The sequence below is a fragment of the Telopea speciosissima genome, chromosome 1 (assembly GCF_018873765.1).
Source record: "Telopea speciosissima isolate NSW1024214 ecotype Mountain lineage chromosome 1, Tspe_v1, whole genome shotgun sequence".
Taxonomy (NCBI): Eukaryota; Viridiplantae; Streptophyta; class Magnoliopsida; order Proteales; family Proteaceae; genus Telopea; species Telopea speciosissima.
Genome location: NC_057916.1, coordinates 84,179,426 through 84,200,368, shown reverse-complemented (window position 1 = coordinate 84,200,368; position 20,943 = coordinate 84,179,426). Strand labels below are relative to the sequence as shown.

Below are 20,943 nucleotides of genomic sequence, written 5' to 3'. Positions count from 1 at the left end.
CAATTGATTAGGACTGAATTGTAGATATGGCTGATTTTGTGGTTTCAACAAGTGATGGAATTTCAGTGGCTGAAATTGAGTATGAGAAGAGCAGTTTGAGGTTTATAGTTAGTGGAGGAAATTAGAAGTGCGAGAATAAAAAAGGAGTATGAGGAAGAGAGGAGAAAGCTAGTAGTACCACCGTAAATAGTAACCAATTTAACACTTTCTAAAAACTGATGATCCCTTAACTACCTAGGCACTTCAAGAACCATTCTGGAAGCATGTCATCCAACTCGTAATGGTCCACTGAAGCCCACGAAAAAAGAAATACGATCATGGATTCTTCTTAAAAAAAAGGATAGAAGAGTAAGAAGAATAAGGGGGAGTGGTATGCAGTCCAATTTCTGTCCCTTAAAGAGTGGAGGGGAGAAGAATAAGATGAAGAAAAGGGTGGATGAAGTGGGAAAAGGGGAATGGAAAGAATGAGATAGAGGAAGAAGAGGGGGCTTGAGAAGGGCAGTGATCCAGATAAGTCATTTTAACGGGCTTATTTTATTGGGAGTAAACTTTGGGTTGGGTTATATATATGTTGGGCCTTTGATCCCATGTGTTTTCTAAAATATGGGTAACAGGTATGGAAACAATATTTATTTCATTAGTTTGGTTAAAGTCCTGTTTTGAGTCAGTTTCTTTCATTATTTTAGTTTCCTAGTCAGTTTTTGTTGTCTTATTAGTTAAGGATTGGGTTAGGCCTTTCCTTTTTAGTGTTTGAGTCTGTTTTTTGAGTCTTCTATATATGTTTGTAAGGGGGCTACTGCCTTGTACTCGAATTTGATTAATGAGATATTGGCTTGAGCCTTTTCTGTTTCCCTGTGAGACTCAGATGGCTGTGAGATGCGGTGCTTTATGGTGGGATTCCAGTCAAGGCTAGGTGGGATGCTTAGTCATATCTTCTTCTTCTCCATCAATACTCAAGTAGCAATCCTTTGTTTTCTGCCATTGTTTGCTGCCTGTGATTTCAGTCCTATCACTAGTAGGATTCCTGAGTTGGAAGGTGAATCTCTACTCTAATCTTTGTTCTGATTACTGATTTCTAGTTTGTGAGTTACCTAAAGTAATCTCTTTTCTCATTTTTCTCTATATCAGAATTTGGATTTTTCAAATTAATTTTAATCCAGCCTTTGGTTTGTATTGGAACCTTAAGGCTTTTATTTAAACTATTGAATTCAAGGTCTGATCCAAATTTCAGATCATTTCGTTGGTTGGATTGAATTTAATTTCAGTTTTACTGTTTCTGAGATCTCCACCCTTGAGATCATTGTTTCCTAAATTACTTCCAAACCACTCATCAGATCATTCCCATCTTTTGAGGGGTTCTTATCCTTCCTATTAACTATTGTTTCCTAGAGTTTGGTTCCCATCTGAGAACATTGAAGTTTTAGGTTAATTGGGTTATCTGTGTGTTGGGTTTGCTTGGGATCCTATCTGGGAGGGTTTTAGAGTTCTTCCTACCTGCCCTCCCATACACACCAATTTGGTATCAAAGCCATGGAGGGACCAAAGATGGATGTTGAATTCTACATTTCTACTTCCCATTGAAGGATGATTGTGCAAATCTGATTCGACATCTCTACCAAACTTGTGGACAAGGTTTTTTTTTTCAAGCAGAGGAGAATTGATGCAGATAAGTCATTTAAGGGGCTTATTTTATTGGAAGTAAGCTTTAGGTTGGGTCTTTGATCCCATGGATTTTCTTTGTAATGGGTCACTTTAATGGGCTTAAAATATGGGTAAAAAGTTCAAAAAACGATATTTATTTCATTTTTTTTTTGTTGGATGAATAAAAATTTAATTACGAAGAAAAGAGAAGGAATGTACAAGCCGAAGCAAGAACTAGTTGGGGATTAGGATAGAAGTAGAGATACCCCAGGAGACAACAATGAGCCTGTTCCTCGGGGAATCCTTCACATCCTTAAGGGGGAGGGATCTAACTTTAGATGAAACATAAAAAAAGATGGCCTTCCAAATCATGTCGAAAGAGCGGGAGTTAGATGTCCATCTTCTAAGGTTGCGTTCCATCCAAATGTGGGAAATAGTGGCACAAAAGGCAATCTTGCCAACCGAGTCGCATATCGACTTCCCTCCGAATGTCATGTCGATCCAAATCCACTCCCGGCTGAGGGGGAGAGGAGTGCGCCTTCCGGGCCAGCAAAGGCGGAGAACACGAGTCCAGATGGAGGAGGCAAAGGGGCAAGTGAAGAATAGGTGATCAACATCTTCAGCCCCATTCCAACAAAGGCAGCAGCTGGGAGGGACTTGAATGTGTCGATAAGCAAGGAAGGCTTGGGTAGGGAGGCAGCCAGTGAGGGCGCGCCAGGCGGTGAGGCTATGGCGAGGTATGTGACCACGAAACCAAACAACTCTATGCCAAGGACAGGGGGTCCCTCTATGTCTAACCAAATCCCAAGCGGAGTGAGAGCTGAATCTGCCAAATTGGGAGGGGAGCCACAAGATGGTGTCGCCTCTACCACGATGCCCAGGGGGGATGGGGGGGAGGGTTCTCCAAAGGTCGGTGAGGGGGGGAGGGGAGGGGGGGGGGGACCAGGAGCCACTGGAGATGATGGGGGGATATTTATTTCATTAGTTTGGTTAGAGTCCTGTTTTGAGTCAGTTTCTTTCTTTATTTTATTTTCCTAGTCAGTTTATGTTACTTTATTAGTTAAGGATTGGGTTAGGCCTTTCCTTTTGTGTTTTGAGTCTATTTTTGAGTCTTCTATATAAGTTTGTAAGGGGCTACAACCTTGTACACGAATTTTATTAATGAGATATTGGCTTGAGCCTTTTTTTTTTTTTTTCTATGAGACTCAAATGGCTGTGCTATATGGTGAAATACCATTGGTGAGAGACCAAAATACTGTGAGGGGCCATGGGTGAGAGACCCGAGTCTGAGAGAGACTATCCTATCTTCTTCTTCCCTTCTTTGATTTCTTGTTTTTTATTTTATTATTTTGAAATTTCCTGCAAATCTGAGAACCAATCGAAGTATTTACTGTTGCTGGACCTGAAGTTTGTGATCCTCTTGTAGACTGGTTATCACTTGTGACTGGTCTACATTAGGCAGTCAAAGCATTACATCATGATAGTAGCACTTCAGAGTACAGCTGAATCCTGCATATTGTGATGTTGAGTGGTTGATCTCTTTAAAAAACTTTCACAACAATTTAGAAGGATATATCAAGCTTTATTTGGGAGACAGAAATGCCCTAATATATGTAAGGGTTTGAAGATTGAGAGAAAAAGCTCTTCCTATATTATTCTATTTTTTCTGATTTACTGTTGGTAGGATTTGTGAGTAATATAAAGGAGTTTCATATAGCCGACCCCATTTAGTTGGGATAAGGCTGAGTTGTTGTTGTTGTATAAGGGAGTTGTCATAAGAATTCAGTAAGATTATTTGCGTAATTAATATGTACATCCATGATATATGGAATTACCTTAACGTTCAATTCCTTGACCGTCCCCAGACCCCGCAGTAGCGTGAGCCTCATGCACCAGCTACGCCCTTTTTTGGTTGCTTATAGTATGCCAATTGCCTTTTTACTTCATTTTTTAAAATCTGTAGAGTACTGAGTATAGTGAAAGTTATCTTATACATTGAAACCTTGGTTGCAGCTTGTTTTCCAACTTAAGTACTGGAAAGAGGAGGGTGAGGAAAAGGGATGAGTGCTATTTCAATTTTCAAGTAGAAGAATGTTCTTTTAATCCCGTTGGTAAAATTACATCTTCCTATTTATGAAAGTTTATGGATGGTCATTGGTTGGTAAACAAAAAAAAAAGGGTGTACCCAGTGGACGAGGCTCCCGCCACTGCGGGGTCTGGAGAGGGTCATAAATGTACGCAGCCTTACCTTGCTTCACACAGAGGCTGTTTCCCGACTCAAATCCGCAACCATTAGGTTGCAATGGAGCAACTTTACCGTTGCACAAAGGCCCAACAATATTTATAATGTAGGTATCGGATGAATTGATGACTGATCTTGTGAATGGGCTCTAGTGGCAATTTCTTGACTCAACTACAAATTACAACATGCAAATAAAACATTTACTAACCAGGGTACAGATGCTGGCATGTATGTGCACGTGAGTTTATGTGTATTTTCTTTTCCTCTGTTTAATGCATTCTATATTTTTGTTGTGTTGTTATGATACATCCTGTTATATTCTCTGCAGGTAATTTCTTTAGGATTCGTAGTGCCTTCGCGTTTGGAGCTAAAAGGCTAGCCAGATTACTTGATTGTCCAAAAGAAAACTTGATTGCTGAAGTCAATCAATTCTTCATGAACACATGGGACAGGCATGGAAGTGGTAACCGCCCGGATGCACCAAGTTCTGATTTACGGTGCTTGCGACCATCAAACCCAGATCGAGTGGATGGGTCTGAGAATCAAAGGAACTATTCAAGCAGCAAGAAGAAGAGTGAGAATGTGGGAGGTCATGAATCTGAGACTGAGGGGAGGAACACATTCCATGGAATGCCTTCTCAACAAAGTGCTCACCCTTCAGAAGGCATGTCTAGGACCAGCCATGTGTCGGCAGTTTCTCGTACTCAAAGCCAAAAGAGTTGTGGCAACGTAAACAGATCAAGAATCTCTGATCAAATTGCACGGAATAATAGTGGGAATGAGAGTGCACATAACGAGAAGAGTCAGAGGAGTTCTAATTATTTGGTGAATGAAGTGCAGGGAAGGTATCAATTTGCAAGGACACGTTCTAGTCCTGAGCTTACAGACACATCTGCTGAAATTTCAACACGAGGAAGGCGTAACAGGGTGCCAGAAACAGTGAAAAACCAAATCACTTCTGCAAGGCAGGATTATAGCAGGAGGAAGAACTTGGTTGGTGAAGTTTCAGGAAGTCATAGTGCAAGATCTTCTAGTGATGATCCATCATCATTGCAGCATAGCTCATCACATCAAAGCCTTGATGCTGCTGCTGATTCAAACAGTGTTTCAAATAGTTACAATGATGAAAATGGCTTGGGTACCTTGAGTGAGGGGCTTTCATCTGTTGCTGAGACAATGGAGATGCATCAGGAAGAGCAAGACCTTGTGAACATGATGGCGGCTTCCAGGGTCCATAGTTTCAATGGACAAATACAGATGCCAATGAATCTAGCTTCTGCTCACCTACCTCTTCCTATTTCACCTTCTGTTCTAGCTTCGATGGGTTATGCTCAAAGAAATTTGGCTGGAATGGTCCCATCGAATATTCCCTTGATTGAGCCTCCTTGGGGCTCAAATCTCCAATTTGCTCAAGGTCTGGTTTCTTCACCATTCTCCCATTATTTCTCTAACGTTGGCTTGGCTTCTAATCCGGAGGAGACAGTTGAAACTGGTAACGAGCATTCAGATTTCACAGAAATGAATCAGGAGGATGGTGATCATGGTTTCTGGCACGAGCAAGATGCAGGTTCGACCAGAGGGTTCGATGCTGATAATGGAAGTTTCCAGGTGCTACCAGTGGATGAAAAGCAACAGCCAACTTCTGTAGGATTTAATTTTGTTCCTTCATCTCAGGTTAGTAGCTCTGGCAGTTCATTTATGAGACCTCAACAGAACTTTGTCAAGGAAAGCAGAGGGTTGGTAAGGGAAGATCATGGTGATAGTTTTCAGTACCAACACAACAGAGGCAGTGAGATGTACTCCACCGACAGAAATGCTAGTTTGAGGTTTGTACCTCCTTCACAGACTAGTTCTTCAAGAAGTAGACCGTCTTCTGAGAGTTCCTGGGAAGCATCATCTCTGAAGGTCTCAAAGTCAACAAGAGAGAAGCGTGGAAGGAAAACAGTTCCCTCTGCAGCTCCAGCTACTGGTTATGGAAAGGGAAAGACTGGGTGGCAACATGAGGGTTTGTCGGTTGATCATGTTTCTGGTCAGTCGGATGAGGATAACAGAGACTGGATTCCTCTGTCAACCGCGAGTAATGAAATTGCAGAAAGAAGCACAGGATCCACATCTGTGGCCTCTCCACATGTTCGAAATCATCAAATAGCTGGTTATGAATCAGCACAGATCAGTGGATCAGATTCAATGATACCCATAGCTCCCATGCTTGTGGGTTCAGGTTCTCGACAGAGAGCCATGGATAATTCTGGGGTGGTACCCTTTGCATTTTATCCAACAGGACCTCCAGTTCCATTCCTCACAATGCTTCCGGTGTACAATTTTCCAACTGAGACAGGAAATAGTGATGCATCCACGAGCCATACTGATAGAGAGGAAAGCCTAGATGGCAGCCGTATAAACCAGTCTCATCAAAATTTTGATTTGACTGAGAGCCTTGCTCATTCAGAGATCCTCAGTAATTCTAATTCTATGAAAGGTGCTGATTCTGGGGAGTCTACTGAGGAGCACAATTCTGATATTCTTAACAGTGACTTTGCTAGCCATTGGCAAAATCTGCAGTATGGACGGTTCTGCCAGAACCCACGGTATCATGGACCTCTTATATATCCTTCACCTGTAATGGTACCGCCTGTGTATTTACAGGGACATTTCCCATGGGAGGGTCCTGGAAGACCTCTTTCTGCAAATGTGAACCTTGTCACACAGCTCATGAATTACGGCCCTCGTCTTGTTCCAGTTGCGCCGCTCCAACCTGGTTCTAATAGGCCTGCTAGTGTTTATCAGCGTTATGGTGATGAATTCCCTAGATATCGTGGTGGTACTGGGACCTATCTGCCAAATCCTGTAAGAAAAACCTTAAACATGGATTAAGTTTGCTATTGATTATTCTAGTATGCAGTTTATTTTAATGCTTGATTACTTAGGTTAGGTGTGTAGAATGTGTAGTGCATAGTATATTCAAATGTCTTATGTGTATGAATCATGTACACATTTATTGGGCTGTGCCTCTTTCCTTTTACTTTCATCTTTTGTTTTCCTTTTTATTTTCCATCTTTCGATTGTCATTTTCCATTTTTCATTTCTCATCTCATTGCCCATCCCTCTTTTCCTATCTCTTTATTCCCCTTTTTGGTTTAGACCTCATTTCCCCTACCTTGTTTTGTTTGGATCCATGTAGCCGACCCCATTAAGTTGGGGGATAAGGCTGAATTTGTTGTTGTTGTTATATGAATAATGTTCTTTTGTGGTCTTTGATATAGACCTCATACCACCAGCCTCTTGTAGCCTTAATAGTTTGTTGATTGAAGGTTCAAGTATTTTTCAAACTCTTGTTTGTAGATATGGACCTCTCATGTCAGCTGACTTGTCTCATCTGGAAATCACCCACTTGAGTATACTGTGGGCTTGAGCATGGTGCCAGCATATTCTCTTATTTTACTTCAGTTGATATTTTGGACTCTGACTAAGAATAAAACTTTATTAGCCAAAAAAATAGGTAGAGCAACAAGAGAGTAAGAAACCAAAGCCAACACTAAGGAGGGAGTAGATCAAAGGATAAGGACCCAAATAAAACGATTGTCTGTCCACATCCCCCTCCTCCCCCCCCCCCCAACCTCCCTGGCAAGACCAAATGCTTCCACTAAAGAATCAGCAGATCTCATCCTTCATGAAAAGGAGAACTCCCAAGTATACAAGACTAGCTTTCCTAATGAGGAAGCAATAATACCTGGGTCCCCCATCTGAATCCTTAAGCCACTGAATAACCAAGACTCTTTTTCCATAATCACAACTGTCTCCCCATTAGCAAAAGATATTTCCAGCCCTCGAACGATTGCCTAAACTCAGCATTAATTGAATCGGTCTGACCCACTGGATCTGAGAACACCAATATAACCATCCCACATGATTTCTAAAGACCCCACATTCCCAGCTGGTCCCAGATTCCCAAAAGAATCTGTTATCAGTGTAAAGCTGAATAACAGTAGAGGGGGTTATCCAATCATGTTGAATCTGATCATGACTCATTGGAAGAAGCCATGAAGCCCCAGTGCATCCATTAGTAAACAGGGATACCTTGAGATGCCTCTGAGGCCAAAGCCCATCCAGCTGCTCCCAAAATCATCAAATCTCGCACATCTTGAGTAGATCTATGCCAACCACAGAACATCCTATTGCTCCTTGCCTCCCAAATTATCCAGATTACCAGGAAAACAGCCCTCATTTACTTTTGGATGCGTAGAATCTTATATGAGACATATCAATGAATTTTTTTTTCTACCCCTCCCCCTCCCCCTTTAAACTTTAAGCTTTTAATTCCTAGCTTTGGTAAGAATTGAATCAACTGACCTCTGTTAACTTTATTAGAAGATTCCATTCCGGGACCGGCAAGCATCTACTACCAGAAACCACAGAGGGAGTTACAATTATGATCGAAATGACCATCATGGAGACAGGGAAGGGAACTGGAACATAAATTCGAAACAACGGGCTACTGGACGCAGCCACAGTCGCAACCAAACTGAGAAGCCATCCTCAAAGCCAGACCGCTTGGCAGCTAGTGATAGTCGAGCCGATAGACCATGGGATTCATACAGGCATGATTCGTACCCTTCATATCAGTCCCAGAACGGTCCATTCAACTCCTCCAGCTCATTGCACAGTGGCTCTAACAATGTAGCGTATGGCATGTACCCCTTGCCGTCTGTGAACTCTAATGGCGTCACACCAACAGGACCTGTTGTCATGTTGTATTCCTATGATCACAACAGTGGTTATGGTTCACCTGCTGAGCAGCTTGAGTTTGGTTCTCTTGGACCAGTGCATTTTTCTGGTGTAAATGATGCATCACATCTTGGGGAAGGAGGATCAGCTAGGAGTGTATATGAGCAGCAAAGGTTCCGAGGATCTCCTGCACGATCCTCACCTGATCAGCCATCTTCACCTCAACTTCATAGGTTAGTCTCAACTGTTCCTCACCCCACCCGTCCTCCCTTCTGATATACTCTTACATGCTTTACTTTAGTCTTGTAAATCAGAATCCAATTGGCCCAACTAGAAAAGCAGCACCCACATTTTCCAGTTAGGTGTTGAAGTTCTACTTTGGCCTGGGCCTTTACCACATCAAATGGCCCATTGCTATTGTGTAGTGGTCCGAGCTCCCTATGATATATATGTGCTAGACTCTCATTGACCTCCCCCCCTACCCACAAAAAAAAGAAAAAAAAGAAAGCCATACATAGCACAAATGATGGATGCTAGTGACTAAGTAACCTTCGACGGTTGTGACTTGTTCTTAACAAGATGATTAAGTAACCTACGCTTGATTCCACTTCTGCTTCTCTTGTACTTTTGAGCTACCAAGTATTTACTTCCTATTTGTTTATTGGGATTGCTTGTGATGCTGTTGATGTATTATCTTAACAGGGGGATTTGATTATTTTGCCAGATTGGCGGCCCAGAGGAATTATCAATTGAAGGATGAGGATTTCCCACCTCTGTCATTTCCGAACGAGGGGGTTAATGGTGGTGGGAACAATTATAATGGCAAACCTTCACATTATCATGCCTTCTTATTCTCACCTCACTCCTAAAAAAGGATCTGGGTCTGGTGCCCAAGGGTTTTCTCCCTGTATATTTCTCTCATATATAAGTGGACACCCTTTCATACTAGAGTAGTGTTTGTATGTACACTACAAAAGTCAATTTTTTTAACCTACACCTATATTACAGGCATAGAAAAGGATGATGGAAGGGAAATGGGGGTATTCTTATTATTTTGTTCTCTTCCCCCAGCTTCTATTTGTTTTCTTTTTTCTCTTCTGCAGTGCTGAACTCCATTTGTTTTACTTAGATCTCCTTCAGGTTTAGAGTTTATTTTTTCTTTTTTTCTTTTAATTCCCTTGTCATAGGCGTTTAGATTCGTGATTTCATTGTCAATTAACCCAGTCTTTCCTTTTTTGCTCTCTACACCTCTTTTTACGTACTCTGTTTTGGCTTCTAAACTGTAGCATATTAATTTCAATGATAAATTAGATGATATAGGTTTATGGTGTTCCCTACTGACATAATGTACACCAGGTCCATCTTCTGTAGTGTAGCGGCTGTAGTAGCATTGACTGGTTGACTGCCTCAAAATCTAGTAGGCTGTTTAAGCTGTGTAATCCTTTGCAGTGCTTCCTTCCAGTAAACTATGTGTAGAAATTTGCCCTAATTTATTAGCATTTTGCATGTCAAACTCTTGCCATTTGCTTTTCTCCATCTTTTATTTTCTTTGGGTTGTTTTTGGGTTGGGGTCTGTTAATTTTACAGAATAGATGTAGTTGACAAGGGCAGTTCTTGATCGGTCACCATATTGGAAAAAGATGAGGAAATTGAGGGAAACAGGAAGAAAATTTCAGACTATTAAATTTAATCTCTAAGCCTAGGACACCCCTGGCCCTGGCAATGTCAACCAATGCTTCCAACTGGATGTCATTTAGACCAGTAAATTGTGTGTTTTTACCATCAAACTCCCTTGATGAGATGTTTATTGAAGTCTCTTTGAACCAACCTCCATGATAAGAAGTGCCTGTTAACTGATCAGATTTCCCTTAATTTTCTGTCAAGGCAGTATAATTTTACAACGAATGGGACAGTTATCCAATAATTGTCATATGAGCATTACCAAAAAATAAAAAAAAATGGTCATATGAAGTTGTAAAGAAATTTAATTAATAAGAGGTTCAAGACTAGTTTATGAAAAATTCTCAAGTGGCAAAAGAGAGCTCTGAAATTAAATACCTCCCCCTGACCATGAATTTAAAGTGAATGAATTTGGATTTAAATTTTAGTGATCAATCCAGATCATTCTAGGATGCACTGACTGCCCCATTAAATTGGAAATGGGTTTCCTCTTCTAGTCTCAACCTGTCTTAGTATAATTATGTAGTTCTTTACATCTTTTTAGTCAATTTTTTAGGGAATATGGTCAACAATCATGGAAACCGGGAAAAATAAAAGAAAATTGCCAATTTCAGCCCCAAGTTAATCTGAGTTTTATTGGAATCATTGACTCAGAGTCAGGGTCAGGGTTTTAATACACGTAATCGGTGATGGAAGGCGGTCAGTGCCAATTCCAATCCGGATTGAAGTCAGACTTAGTGTCAACTGTCTGGTCCAAATGTGTGAGAGCTATTTATGCAAATAATAGATCTCTTTTTTGACCCTGTACCATAAAGAAAGAAAGAGTCCTGAAGCTGGAACAATATAACAAGCATTCTCCCATTACTCAAAGAAATAGTCATCACCCGAAAGATCAGGTCTGTTTAGGATACTTTCTTTTGGACAGACCCATGGTTTTCATCTGAAATCATAGCCTCCACCCCAATAGATCAATCTTTATCCAACCCCTAAATGAAAATATTCATTCTTTGACTCTGCACATTGGAACATTAACTTTTTATAAGTTTCCTCCCCCCCCCAACCCTAAAAATAAAAAAATAAAAAAATCATTCACAACATCAATAGAATCCCTATTACCCAAGGACCAGATTTCTGGTTGTGTAACTGTTATCATCTAGCAGCTTTTCCACCAAACTGGCGTCCAAATTTCTACTTCAAATAACTCAAATCACCAATGGAAATGCCCCCAACGTTATTCTAATCGGTGGAACTTCGTTTGGAAACTTCAAATCCATCCTAAATTCAAATTCCATCTATGGAGGACTTTCTATAAAGGAATCCCAGTTACAAAATTCCTCTCAAAATGGGGTATATCTGATCTCTTCTACCCCATTTGCAATATATCGCAAGAATCTCTGTGGCATGCTCTCTTCTCCTGTCACATATCATCCCGAATCTGGGCAGCAAGGCCGCTTTGGCTCAGGGTTGACCATTTCCAGCGTAACAACCCCAAAACCTTCCTCATAGACATGTTCCAATCTTTATCCCTCAACAAAAACAACTGCAAATGGGCTCTGTGTACATGTGTCATCCCCAGATCCGCTTATTTCATTTGGCATCATAGGAACCGAGTTGCAAAGATAGGTTCATCTCCTATCCCAAAGCTAATCCTCGACAACAATAATCATTGGACTGCTGATCTATGTCTCACCCCAATCCCCCTACAGGATTTGATTCAATGCAAAGATGAGAATGGTAATGTATCTACTCCTTACTATATATCAACATCACAAATATAAGGTAACATATTCAGATGTTTGCAGGTCACTTTAACAAATGTGTAACAAATCCGGATGGACTTTGTAAATTCTTGTGGATGATGTACTATACAAGTCGGGAATACATCTAAGGAGCTGCAGGACTTGATCAATGAACTTTTTATTTGAACTCTTTCTATATTTTTAAGCTTTTAGGCTCATATTCTCTAACAACTATTTTTTGTAATGACAGGTTCTAGGGTTATCACTCTGTTTAACAAGTTTGCTATCAAAGCAAGCAAGCTTGTTAAGAGAATCTCCGGTAGTGGGACTGTAAATAATATATCGCCCTTGCTTTAATGCTCATCGTTCTTTTTCCTACTCTAAAAAAATAAGAAAAGAACGGACTTTCTTACTACCTCACCCTATTCCCATTTCCCACCCACTTCGTATCTCTTTATCTCACCTTATTCCAACCGTATTCCCACGCTCTTCATCTTCAAAGTAATTCACAAAACAATAGTTGAGGTCTGCAGACTTTATCTCAAATATACATTCAGTTCTACCACGTTTTTAACAAATTTTGATCAGATCTGTAGAGTTCCAAGCACACATCCTGAAGTAAAGTGTAGAAACTTAAATGATCTTCCAAAGAGAAACGGATATTGTGGCATAGAAATTGATCTACCTCAACTGTAATCTAAGAGAAGGAGAAGAAAGAAAATTTCGTTGAACTTGATGAACTTGATGAACAAATGTCGGATAGAAAGAAAAAACATGAACCAACAGACGCAAGAAATTGAACATTTCCCTACTAGCGAAATTTAACATATATATTAACTTAACCTTGACTCGGATTACCTTGCTAGTAACTCTCCCGAGTCATAATTTTCTCAGAAAGGGTGTCTTGAGTCCCCAAACCTGGTTTTCGATCAATCAATGCTATTTAGAGCGAAGACCAGGGACATTTCTGAGACCCATTTTTCCAAGGATCATTTTTGGTATAGCGGGAGGGTTGTCAAGCCCCATACTCCTGCTGAACTCATTAGCAAGCTCCACAAGGTGGCACTTGTCCCGCCCCAGAGTCTTGTTAGAATTGTAGTAGCCAAGCCATGCTTGGTATGCTGCTTCTTTGTTCTTCATCTCTACCTGAGATAGAGCCCTTTCAACCTGTTCACATAAACAGTCCATAGACAAATCAAAATCAGTTCCAAGGTCTAGTGAAGAGTAATAGTTCTGATGGCAGCTTGGATGGGTCTATGGAACCATACTGTGCCACATTCTAATGTTTAGTGAATTGGACCACTTGTCTGTGGTTTATATTAGGACTCGCTAATTTTTCTCCTGGCAGTTGAATGAATGCAGTAAGTAACCTCACAAGGTAATGATCACCTGTTCATCCTTGTTTTTGTCCAGGTGATCTCTGCAAGGGGACCCTTCCAATGGTGGGTCTTGATTTCCTTTACAGGATGTTGGTATCAGAATGGGTGCTCCCAGATCATTCCAGAGGAACCACACCAAACCTAAGAGATCTCATAGCATAAGGCAATTAGACCTGTGACATGTTCAGGCAGACCATCATCCTATGATTACCTCTTGCTTTCTTCCATCAACTTCAGAAAACATAGAAATCGTGTAAAAGAAAACTCCGCACCTTATCATTTCCAGCTTGTCAAACTTAGTGGAAAAGCAATCTTATCACCCCAACACCCTTCTCTCTCTCTCTCTCCAGGGACGCAGTTATAACGCGGGGGGGGGGGGGGAAGTTAAGGAGAAATAAAAACTCAAGAACCACTCACTTTCTTCATTGTGTCTGGGTCAATTGAAGGTGCTGACGCCTTTTCTATTGGCAAATCCTTAACACTAGATAAGAAGAAATCTTCCCAAGGTGCCAGCAACAATATGCCCTTCCCTTCTTTCCCTCTCCGTCCAGTTCTTCCCAGTCTATGAATATACTGTTCTCTATCAGATGGCAAGCCGAGCTGCAATTACAACTTAATGGTTAAAGTGGAAGATTCAGAATAGAAACAATGTATGTCAACAATACTAACAAACTGACACGCAAATCTAAAATTGATGAAACATCAAATTTATCACTAATTCAAGGAAATTATCCTTAAAGTTGTAAGAGATCCTCCAGCTTGGAAGATGCCAGATGTTGTTCTAAAGGATGACAAACTTCAGTTGTAAGGTTCTCTTGCTTCTTTGTCAAACCAAAGGGGTAAAGACCCACATCACCATCTTCCACTGAACTTGTCAATTGAATTTTCTGCAACTTCACAATAGAATTTGAAGTGTATTACTAGTTCTTTTGGACTCCAGGGAGTGGCGTCCCTGGGGATTTTGAATGTATGTATGCACTACATTTAAGCTTTGGTGTACAGAAATTACATATTAACAGTATATAACTCCAGAATAGATTAAACTACAACATCGAGGTTTTCCAATTTTGTAGTGCAAATAGATTAACAGCAAGCTACCTGTACAACGAGTGTAACATCTGGATAATCAACTCCACGTGCAGATACATCAGAGGTCACAAGAATAAGACCATTCGACTTCCGAAATTCATCAGAAATCCTGGTTCTATAACTCTGCGGCTTTCTTGAGTGGATCTCCCGTACATTCAAGTTCAATTCAGAAAGAAGGTTGGCGACAAGTCTGGTGACCATTGCAGTTGTGCAGAACACTAGAACCTGCAATTTCAATATTAATCATGGATAGATAACATATGCTTGGAAGAAACACCAAACAAAAAATCATAGTTTGAAATTTTGGTCAAAATACCGAAATTCCGATGAAATATTTCAGTTTCAACGCAAGTCGAAACGAAATGGCAAGCAAATTGAGGGGTCTTCAATGTTTTGATTTTTTCACCGAAATGGACTATTTCAGTGGTATATTTTGACCATTTTGGCACCATTTTGATTTTGACCAGGGTCAAAACCAAAATTTTGAACCTTGCCGATGACATATGATACTGACCTAGGGATTAGTTTAGTTCCAGGAGAAAAAAATCACAAATTTGCCATTTTGTTAAGACTGAAATAAACCTTTGTCTATTAAAAAAACTCTGCCAATTTTTCGCTTTTTAACTTGCCCAAATCATTATCGTAAACACAAGGAAGAAAAGTAATTGGTAGGGGGGGGGGGGGGGAACCATCCAAATACCTTATCCAAAAATCCCAGAGAAATGTATTTGAATTTTGAACTGATTCATACCTTATACTCAACATCCTCGGCAATATGATCTTTGAGAAGAAGATATAGTAGAGAGAACTGTTTGTCTAGGGAAGCAATTAGACGCATTTGTCTCACCTGAAACAATGCCAAATTGCCAATATCTCTCATGTCAGTTAAGTTCTAAAAAATATCGCAAAAGAGGAATAGTAGATGAATAGATGAAACTTGAAAGAAGTGCCCACCTGTGAGTGTGTCTCTTCACTACCCTCTTCCACTGTGCTAATAAACTCGTGGTCTCTTTTCAATGCAATATGACAGATTTGACGGACCTGCATAAACATTAAACAGCACATAAAGAGCTTATAATAAAACTACAAGATGTTTTGGAATATGTGGCAAAGAGGAAATGGGACCTCTTCAGGGACAGTAGCTGAAAATAGAAGTGTTTGGCGTTGCTTTGGAACAGCACCAATTATTCTCTCAATGTCTTTTCGAAATCCCATATCCAATAGATGGTCAGCTTCATCAAGGATGAGTACTTTAACTCCCATCAGCCGAGTTGCAAATCCAGCAGTATTCTCAACATGATCTTTTAGCCTTCCAGGAGTGGCTACTAGAATCTGTGGGTTTCATGAATGCGAAAAATTAAATTAGTAAGGTTACACACCATAGTTCATGATATTGGTCACTTTGGGCTAAGAGAGAGAGCTATGAGGGAGAAGTCATACAAGTTGCTGGTGGGAAGGACTGTTTTGACATTTTACATTTTCTATTAACCCTTGTGTTGAGTTAACTAGGGCGATTTTCCAAGTAGATCAGCTGATTTTTCCGATCCACTTGGTTAATCCACTGAGTCAAAGACCAATATAAATAGACCGAGTTAATGGGACAAGTCAACCAAGTGAATGACTGACCCTGAGTGGATTGACCAATCCCCAAGAATCATATTATAATTGGAACCCATCATCACATGCAGCAATTCGGCATATTTGGAGAATTACAACTTAGCATCCGATGCATTCTACCAAAGGAGATTTTTGGAGGCAGAGAAAATTGAACCACTAAATAGTCTTACTATCTGATCAACTTGCCTTTTCTCCAGGGGGCTATCTTTCTTAAGTGGACTGTCCAGTAAAGCAAAACCTTGAATGGTCAGGATCAATGATTCTGGTAAACTTATTCACATACTTGGTTTCATAAGGTTCAAAGGGCTCTACCCAGGTAGGGTGGAGACCGACCATGTGGATGTTAAATTTCCTTTTCATGCAATGGTAGCTCACCTGACAAAGGTTTGCTTGCATGCGTTTCTGTTCTAGAGCAAGCCGTGTACCTCCAATTACAACCTGTACACCAATAGAAGGGTGATACTTCAACAGGGTCTTAGCCTCTACAGCAGCTTGACTTGCAAGCTCTCGAGTCGGACACATAACAAGCACAAGAATTGGGGGTCTCTTTTGATCATGATCAACAGGAGGTGATTTTACAACAACTTCGATTGCAGGGAGCTGAAATCAAGAACTCACCATAAGCATGGGGAAACTTCTGGTGAACTAAACAACAAACTGTTAATTTAACATCCCAACAAGTGCCCTCAAAAACCCAAAATGTGTGCTTTACCAGAAATGCTACAGTTTTGCCAGTGCCTGTCTTTGCCTTGGCCAGAACATCCTTGCCTGGAGTACAAAATTGATCACAGTGAACATTGTTATCATTCTGAACTATGAGTATAAGGGATACTGTGACATTAAATAACTTAAATGGGTGAAGCAGAAAAAGAACACTAAAAATAATATCCTTATACAGGTTTGTGATTAGTTCAGCCAAATCAAATTAAGGTGATCCTCCACCCCTAAAGCAAGGAAATTATCCCCTTTGCAGGTCTATACCATGGAGCCTCTAACCAAGAAACCCCCTTCATTCATTTTCAAATCCATAATTTCTTTGATAACAGAATCTGTAAGGCATTCACTTCATCACTAAAACTCCAGTCACTGGCAAAACATAACCAGGATCATTTTCACTAGCTTCCTCAGACCCAGACCAACCATTTCCTTACGCTCACACATGTCCCTCAAACTTACTAGTGCTAATTAGAGGATAATGTGCATCATAGTTAACTCATTCCATCACTTTATTGGTTTTACTCGTCCCAATTTCAGAACCACACATCATGGTTTGTCTTCTAACCATTCTAAATACTTTTCTTTTTTCCTTCCCAATTTTAACCGATGAATAGCAGTAAACTTTTATTGATTTGTAAAAATGGAAGTCTAAGACTCAAACATTCATCTCATACAATTAGTTGTAAGGCATCGCCTAGGCAACACCTTAGCGTCCAGGAACCTTGTTGGTGTCACCTACCATCCAGGCCCCCTCCAACATCTTGGGTGCCTAGACACTGTGACAACTATGCATATTAAGTTATATCAGATCTCACACATGCTCAAATCGATCAAGGGAATGGAATTCCCCAAACTCCAACTCGGCCTTCTATTTTCAAACATCGTTGGCCAAATAATCTGACAAGTATTTGCTGACCTTGGCTTCCAGCCAAACAAGCAGTTCAACTATGAAGCAAGGAACTTTATGTTCCTAAGAACATGTGCAAATCTCCAAGTAGCATCAGTATTTGAAGCTCATTACCCCAAAAAAAAAAGTATTTGAAGCTCCCATGCAATGACGCTTGAGGAGTCTCCTTCCACCATTATGCTACCAAATTCATAAACGATGCATAATCGAATCCCTAGATCTAATGACTACTACCACCCCAGATGAGCCCCGATCTTCCAAAGACAACCCACAAAAGTTAAAGTTATAGCATCCCAACCCCCCCCCCCCCCCATGTTTGTGGCACCTCTCTTCTTTTCCTATGAATAGTAGAATTACATTTTGCCAATCTGTAAACAAAAGGGCAAAGAAACATCACTTAAAAGGGTTTCAGCGATAGCATAATATGCTACACTCACCTTTACATTCTTGATGACCACTGACTCTGAAGAAAACTCATTATGAAACAGCTGGGCATTCTTTCCTCCCAAATACTCCAGGCACCCACCAATAGTGTAGCCCTCACACGAATTTTCTCAAGCTCAATTGTACGTCACTGGGTCACATGATAAACCGGAATTTGACTTACATCCCCATCTTCAACAAATAATTCTATGGACAATATTGTCCTCAACATCTACCTCTTCATGGACATTCCAAGAAAGAATGGCAACACCTCTTCATGTATCCCTTGACACCGACTAGACAGTCATAATCCAACTTTCTTAAAAGTTCAGGTTCTCAAGCATCCCTTATGGTTCTAGCTTCAGCATCTACCGCCAAACTAATTTCCTCATTCAAAAACTATGTAATTTGCGGACATTTTCCTTGAGAAACCTCTTTGTACATAAACAATCTAAGCATCCATGGAACACCAAACATTAAATTTTATAACATTAGGCAACTGACCACAAACAAAACTTAAAACTTTAAAACTGCTAGTGCATGGAATTACAATTTAATGGTTGTGAATAATCATAATTCAGTAGCAAATCTCTACAGCCCATCAGCCAAAAACTAATTAATTATTTCTTTTACTAGAAGGTTATGAACCGTGCTTAAAGAAATCAACCTTTCAGAATGACAGGGAGAGTTGCCTCCTGCACCATAGTCATTCGCTCATATCCTGCATCCTTTATTCCTTTTAATGACATGGGGGAGAGGGAACACTGATCAAATCTACACACACACAAAATAAATCAAATATTTAGCTAACAAACACAAGAAAGTCCAAGCTAAGTAAGCAGAGAGCAAAGACCATGAATTTTCAATGTGTTCTTAGAACTTAAACCTAGTTATTCGAACTATAATTTTAACTTTGAGGAGTTTTACATGTTTTCTATTTTGAGTGAAGAATAAGAGAGGGGGGGGGTGGAACTCATCATCCTTTTCATCTGCCATAAAGGCAAAACAGAGGCATGATGATATGGACTCTCAACAGGTCTAAGGATCATGACAGAGATCTTTTACATCAAATATTGACCAAAATGGATTAACTAAACCATCTGATGGGAAGTGTGAAGACTTCTCTCAGCCCATAGTTTCGGGTGACTCAAGGAATATGAGAGGTTGAACAATTAGGACCATCTACTGCAGTACACAAATGGCATTCGCTATGAAGAACTCTAATCATAGCATCACTATATCTTTCCTGTTGCAGTTTGTCGTCTCGCTGAAGTAAAAAAAGGTTCATACATTTGAATATCCAATGTTCACACGCATAAACTTAGCATCTAAAATTAGCGGACAATATTGAGTTGTGTTATCAATGATGCCAAAAGGGTCCAGTCTGCAAATCCAAATGAATTTGAATGTACGGTATAATAGTCACGCATGTGTGGCATTGACAACTTACCTAGTCTGACTCAGGTGAGAGTCAGTTTTCCCAGTTGTACTCCGAGGCACTGGCTGCACATTAACTTCTTTGGCTGATCCAGGCAGTGATTTTGCACTCTTTAACATGTCTTTATCATCATCTTCCTCACTATCCTCCCCACTTAGTAAATCTCCAATACTGTATCTCAACTTCTCATGGTCATCGTCCTCGTCCTCATCCTCATCCTCATCCTCATCCTCATCCTCCGACATTTTAACAGATTGCTTTGAACCTCTTCCCCCACTCTGCAAGTTTGCATCCCTGCGTCCCTTTCCAGAAGTCAAGTCAAGCGAAGAGAGGTGGAAGAGACTCTGACTTGAACCTCTTCCCCCTCTTTGCAAGTTTGCATCCCTGCGTTCCTTTCCAAAGTTCGAATTAGAGTCTCTTCCACCTCTTTTCGCCTGAGAAGAAACTGTGCCTCGAAATTCACGGCCCCTCCTACTCGAAGAAAATCCGTCACGCTTGTCCTCTTCTTCCTCTGTTTCACTACTAACTAGTCTCTTGGAACGAGACCCCGTCAGGCTACGGGAACTGCTCCGATCCCTAGCAGCGAAATCATCCGAAAAACAATCTCTCCGCGTCCTTGAAGACTGAACTCCACCTCTCTCGCCTCTCCCACCTCTCTCGCCTCTCCCGCCTCTCCCACCTCTCCCAGCAGCGAAATCATCCGAAAAACTGTCTGTCCGCGTCCTTGAGGACTGAACTCCACCTCTCCCGCCTCTCCCACCTCTCGTGGAAGAAAATGAATCCCTACCCCTACTCGTATCCCTATCATTATCCCTACCTCTACCCCTATTCCTATCCATATCCATATCTGAATCATCATCACTCTCACTGCTCAACCGAACACGAAAAGAGTCAGTCTTCAAGTCACTGATCCAATCACTAAGCTCGGCTTCATCCTCAACCAGACTCTTTGCCTGCCCGCCTCTCCCGCCAAAACTCCCAGCCTGAAATTTCACTCTCTCCATGCCACGACTGCGCGAGAAATCCGAAGGCCGACGAGCAGAAGAACTACCACCATTCCGAGGACTAAACGAGCGGGTTGAAAACCTCCGAGTTTTAAACTGGTCACTCTGCATAACGTATTTCAACCTGAAGGGGAAAGCTCGACTGAGAATGGAGATTCCGTGACACGATTGAAGGCTTGTGCGCTCGAGTCTCATGGAGGAGAAACCGCGGGTGGAGACAGAAACGTTGAGCAGGCGAAGGGGAAGAAGCTGACCAGGCATAGTAGAGTCGGCACAAAGTAAAGGGAGATGAATAAAACCTTACTCCACTACTCCAGAGATAGATGATTCGCCCAAAAGATG

At 40.9% G+C, this 20,943-nt stretch overlaps 2 protein-coding genes across 7 annotated transcripts in view; one reads left to right on the top strand and one right to left on the bottom strand.

The window, feature by feature from the left end:
* The window catches only part of LOC122671279, a 19,172-nt gene extending 9,497 nt beyond the window's left edge, over nucleotides 1-9,675 (top strand). Inside the window, exons 7-10 of one of the 4 annotated variants that reach the window (XM_043868429.1) lie at nucleotides 4,212-5,463; nucleotides 5,620-6,730; nucleotides 8,252-8,841; nucleotides 9,333-9,675. In XM_043868429.1, the coding sequence (XP_043724364.1) occupies nucleotides 4,212-5,463; nucleotides 5,620-6,730; nucleotides 8,252-8,841; nucleotides 9,333-9,477 (3,098 nt within the window). In that variant the 3' untranslated portion in view covers nucleotides 9,478-9,675. Of the gene's footprint in view, nucleotides 1-4,211; nucleotides 6,731-8,251; nucleotides 8,842-9,310 lie in introns of all 4 variants that reach the window. The other 3 variants (XM_043868416.1, XM_043868410.1, XM_043868423.1) reach the window with 3 other exon arrangements.
* Nucleotides 1-20,943, bottom strand: part of LOC122671305 (DEAD-box ATP-dependent RNA helicase 31-like) — a 21,279-nt gene extending 336 nt beyond the window's left edge. The window contains exons 1-12 of one of the 3 annotated variants that reach the window (XM_043868458.1): nucleotides 20,335-20,943; nucleotides 19,953-20,235; nucleotides 19,610-19,862; nucleotides 18,827-18,933; nucleotides 16,825-16,880; nucleotides 16,488-16,712; nucleotides 15,621-15,827; nucleotides 15,450-15,536; nucleotides 15,247-15,342; nucleotides 14,505-14,720; nucleotides 13,824-14,006; nucleotides 12,834-13,194 (exon numbers count right to left, since the gene is read on the bottom strand). In XM_043868458.1, the coding sequence (XP_043724393.1) occupies nucleotides 12,967-13,194; nucleotides 13,824-14,006; nucleotides 14,505-14,720; nucleotides 15,247-15,342; nucleotides 15,450-15,536; nucleotides 15,621-15,827; nucleotides 16,488-16,712; nucleotides 16,825-16,880; nucleotides 18,827-18,933; nucleotides 19,610-19,862; nucleotides 19,953-20,235; nucleotides 20,335-20,862 (2,469 nt within the window). In that variant the 5' untranslated portion in view covers nucleotides 20,863-20,943 and the 3' untranslated portion in view covers nucleotides 12,834-12,966. Of the gene's footprint in view, nucleotides 1-8,557; nucleotides 8,564-12,833; nucleotides 13,195-13,823; nucleotides 14,007-14,504; nucleotides 14,721-15,246; nucleotides 15,343-15,449; nucleotides 15,537-15,620; nucleotides 15,828-16,487; nucleotides 16,713-16,824; nucleotides 16,881-18,826; nucleotides 18,934-19,609; nucleotides 19,863-19,952; nucleotides 20,236-20,334 lie in introns of those variants that run through there. The other 2 variants (XM_043868440.1, XM_043868450.1) reach the window with 2 other exon arrangements.